Source organism: Drosophila kikkawai, chromosome 3L (genome assembly GCF_030179895.1).
Source record: "Drosophila kikkawai strain 14028-0561.14 chromosome 3L, DkikHiC1v2, whole genome shotgun sequence".
Classification (NCBI taxonomy): domain Eukaryota; kingdom Metazoa; phylum Arthropoda; class Insecta; order Diptera; family Drosophilidae; genus Drosophila; species Drosophila kikkawai.
Genome location: NC_091730.1, coordinates 28,858,987 through 28,862,319, shown reverse-complemented (window position 1 = coordinate 28,862,319; position 3,333 = coordinate 28,858,987). Strand labels below are relative to the sequence as shown.

At 55.5% G+C, this 3,333-nt stretch overlaps 1 protein-coding gene across 1 annotated transcript; it reads right to left on the bottom strand.

Moving 5' to 3' along the window:
- Window positions 1–1,259: 1,259 nt before the first annotated feature.
- Window positions 1,260–2,787, bottom strand: LOC138928409 (uncharacterized). The gene is made up of 2 exons (XM_070285480.1): window positions 2,298–2,787; window positions 1,260–2,257 (listed from the first exon to the last, which is right to left on the bottom strand). Exons 1-2 carry the CDS (start codon window positions 2,785–2,787, stop codon window positions 1,260–1,262), a joined length of 1,488 nt encoding a protein of 495 aa, XP_070141581.1.
- Between the last annotated feature and the right edge of the window lie 546 nt (window positions 2,788–3,333).

Below are 3,333 nucleotides of genomic sequence, written 5' to 3'. Positions count from 1 at the left end.
GTATAAGGACAGCTCTTGCCAGTCAGACCTGCAATCGGATCTTAATAACTTTCAAGCATGGTGTCGTGCTAATTTATTACATCTCAACAGCTCTAAATGCAAGCTGATGACATTTTCACGTGTCACTCCCCAGTTTGCCACTTATATGCTAAATGATTGTGCTCTTGAAAGAATATCTCTTGTTGATGATTTAGGCGTTCGCTTAGACCCTAAACTTTCGTTCTCTGAACATATTTCGTGCACGGTTAATAAGGCCAGAGGCATGCTAGGTTTTATTAAGAGGTGGTCGAAGGAATTCGATTCCCCCTATATAACGAAGACCCTTTTTACTTCATTAGTTCGCCCTATATTGGAGTATGGTTCATGCGTCTGGAGTCCTCAATTCGGAATCCATATTAACCGTATTGAATCTGTACAAAAGAACTTTTTACTTTTCGCCCTCCGTGGCCTACCTTGGGATGCTGATGAGAGGCTACCGTCCTATACAAGTAGACTCCTATTAATTAACTTACCCTCCCTAGCTAACCGTAGAACAATGCTTGGTGTCGTATTCCTTCATAACCTTATAAATGGTGTGGTTGAGAGCCCCTTTCTTTTAGGGCAGCTTAACTTCCACGTTCCCCGACTAACATCTAGAACCCTTATCCCTTTAGTAGTAAATCACTGTAGGCGGGAGTTTGAAGTACATGAACCCTTTAGGGTTTTATGTACGGATTACAACCGCCTCTCTGATATTATAATTCGTAGCGATAACCCTTCTATATTAAAAACCTTAATACTTGTAGAGTTAGCTCGTAGTGTAGCACCGTAGTCTAATTTTGCATGCGTTTCTTTTTATTTTACCTATTTATTTATTCTTGCATGACTTGTAGTAGTTATCTCGTAGAGTAGCACTTATTTTGCATGCGTTTTTCTTTTTATTTTTATTTTTATTTTTTTTTTTTATTTTTTATATTTTGTTTATTTATTAAATTATGGTTATGGTTATATATTTTTATTATTAGATCATTATTTTGCATGTGTTTTTATTTATTTATATATTTATAGTTTATTATATTATCTCCTAATGTTTCCTCGTACATTTCGTCTGTCCTTCTAACGCGTCTATCTAGTTCGCGATTCGTGCCGTACGTCACACGGCTGCGCCCCTCGGTCGGTTGGGCGGGAGGTGGAAGCGGGACCCCGCGCGAAAAAAAAAAAAAAAAAAAAAAAAAAAAAAATAAGGTTGTGGCGACCAGTCGTGTCGTCACACTCCCTTCTTACTTCCGGGTGGGGAAGACCCGGACGTGGTCGTCATGGTTCAGTTGCACCCGGAATCGCTGGCCCTGTTCCTCCTCCAGGTAGCGTATGGCCCTTCGCCTGGCTACTAGGAGTCGCTGTTGGATCCGTCTGATGAGCCCGGCGGGTAGCGTGCCGTTGGGTGTGCTCCAGCCGTCGGGAACGGGTAGCCAGCGGGTGTGACCTTGGCGATCGCGTGGCAACTCCTCCTCGGACGAGGATTCGCTGGGGCTGTCCGCCCAGGGCGCGCTCCGTCGGCGGTCTCGGCGTGCCGGTGCTGGTGTAGGTGGTCGGTCCCTAGCCGAACGGGGCTCCGGATTGACTGGCCGGACCGGCCCGGCGGAGGACGAGCCCAGCTCGTCGCTCAGGTCCTCAGCCCTGCGTCGAGCCACTGCAGCGGCGTATTCGCTGGGTGTTGGTAGCGGGGGGCGGCTTCGTACGGCCACGGCTGGCCTCTCGTCGGCGGAGTCCTCGTCGGTCGTCAAGTCAAAGAGTTGGCTTGTCGATGGCCCATCCACCTGGCGTGGGGCGACGGCGGCGTGGTATCCGCGTGACGTGGTCGGCGGTGACTGGCTCGGTGACGAGGCCGCGCAGGTGGTTATCGGGCAGCGGGTGGCGTATGGACCCCGCCCCAAAATGTCTTCATACGCCGGCGGCGGGGTGCTCGGCGGTCTAAAATTTGGCTCGGCGTCGTCGGAGTCGGAGATCTGGATGATCTCATCGGCCTCTCCCTCGTTGCTGGAGATCACCTCGTAGTCCGGAAGGAACTGTGGTGACGGTGTCCGTGGCTCGTCGACGGATTGGTCGGAGGCGGGGCGCATTGGGAGCTCTACTCCGTCCTCGTCGGGAGACTCCCCGAAAAGGTCCTCCAGGTCCAAACCCTCTGCCCCGTGGGCCATCTCCTCCAGCACGTCGGGTGGAAGGTCGCCTAGGCACTCTCGTAGCGCCGCGTCCACCTCGCCGTCTGGATCTGGTGCCGCTGCAGAACCTGACGGAACCAGCGGTGCTATGGCCTGGACTGCGCGTGTCCCAGGCGTTGTTGGAGTCGAGTCGGTGCGTTAGCATGCCGAAGTGATGGCCGCTCGTGGCGCCGCCCTTGATGATGGGGTTTCGTGTCCGGTAGTTGTCGTGGCGACCCGGCCGGTGTGCGGGCGCTTCGATGGGCCGGCTGCTCGCGGTGCTTCCCGTGGGGGCTGCCCCTGATTGCCGGTAGGCGTCGTGGACATCCGACCGGTGTGTGGGCGCGTCGATGAGCCGACTGCCCGAGGTGCTGCCCGTGGTGATGGCTTCCCTCCTGTAGCCTGCTTTTGGGTGGCCTGAGTCGCTGGAGGCTGGGTTGTGGCCGCGCGCAGCGGGACCAAAGGCGGCGGCCCCTGATCCGCGAGTGGCTGCTTGCCCTGGTCGGCAGGCGTGTTGGCGGCCTCGGTTGGCCGTGGTCGTGGCGGGCAGCTCCTCAAGGGCGAGCCCCATCCAGGCGTCGTCCCTGGGTGATGATATGGTGCTTGACATCGTGGCGAGATGGCTGGTCCGGGTTGGTGGCGATGCGGCCGTGCTCGGGATCGTGGGCGAGATGCGAAGCGCGTGTGTTCAGCGCTGCCGTGCGCTGGATCCTCGAGGATGCGGGCGTGTGCTCGCTGGCGGTTGCCTGTGGGCGGTGGGTCGCGTCTCTGTTGCTGTTGTTAGCGATGTTGCTCTGCCGCAGTCTGGTGCACCGTGTGCGTTTGTGCTGCGTGGTGATCGATGTGTCTGTGGAGAGAAAAGAGCAAAAGAGACGGCGTTGTTAGGGGGCGCTTTCGAAGGACCCTACCCAACCGAGAGTTGCTCGATTTCTAAGTTTTCTTTGCCAAAGAGAGGGCCCATGTTTCCCCCCTAGGGGGGTAGGAGCGTTGGACAGGCGCGCCTGTCAGCAAGTGGCCCCTCTGAACATGGCCATCTTTCGATCTGGGCGTGGCTTAGTGGCGGCGGCGCGGAGTGGGGCGGTTCTCCCTAGGGCTCGTGTCGGTGGCGTCTGACTGCTTTGGGCTGTGCGTGTCCTCGGCGTGGTCTTCCTCGTGG

What these genes read in the sequence shown, in the direction of transcription:
- LOC138928409 (XM_070285480.1), bottom strand. Translation starts at nt 2,787, where the DNA reads ATGTCAAGCACCATATCATCACCCAGGGACGACGCCTGGATGGGGCTC. An exon ending in CAACGCCTGGGACACGCGCA is followed by an intron (nt 2,258 to 2,297) that starts GTCCAGGCCATA and finishes CAGGTTCTGCAG; the next exon opens with CGGCACCAGATCCAGACGGC.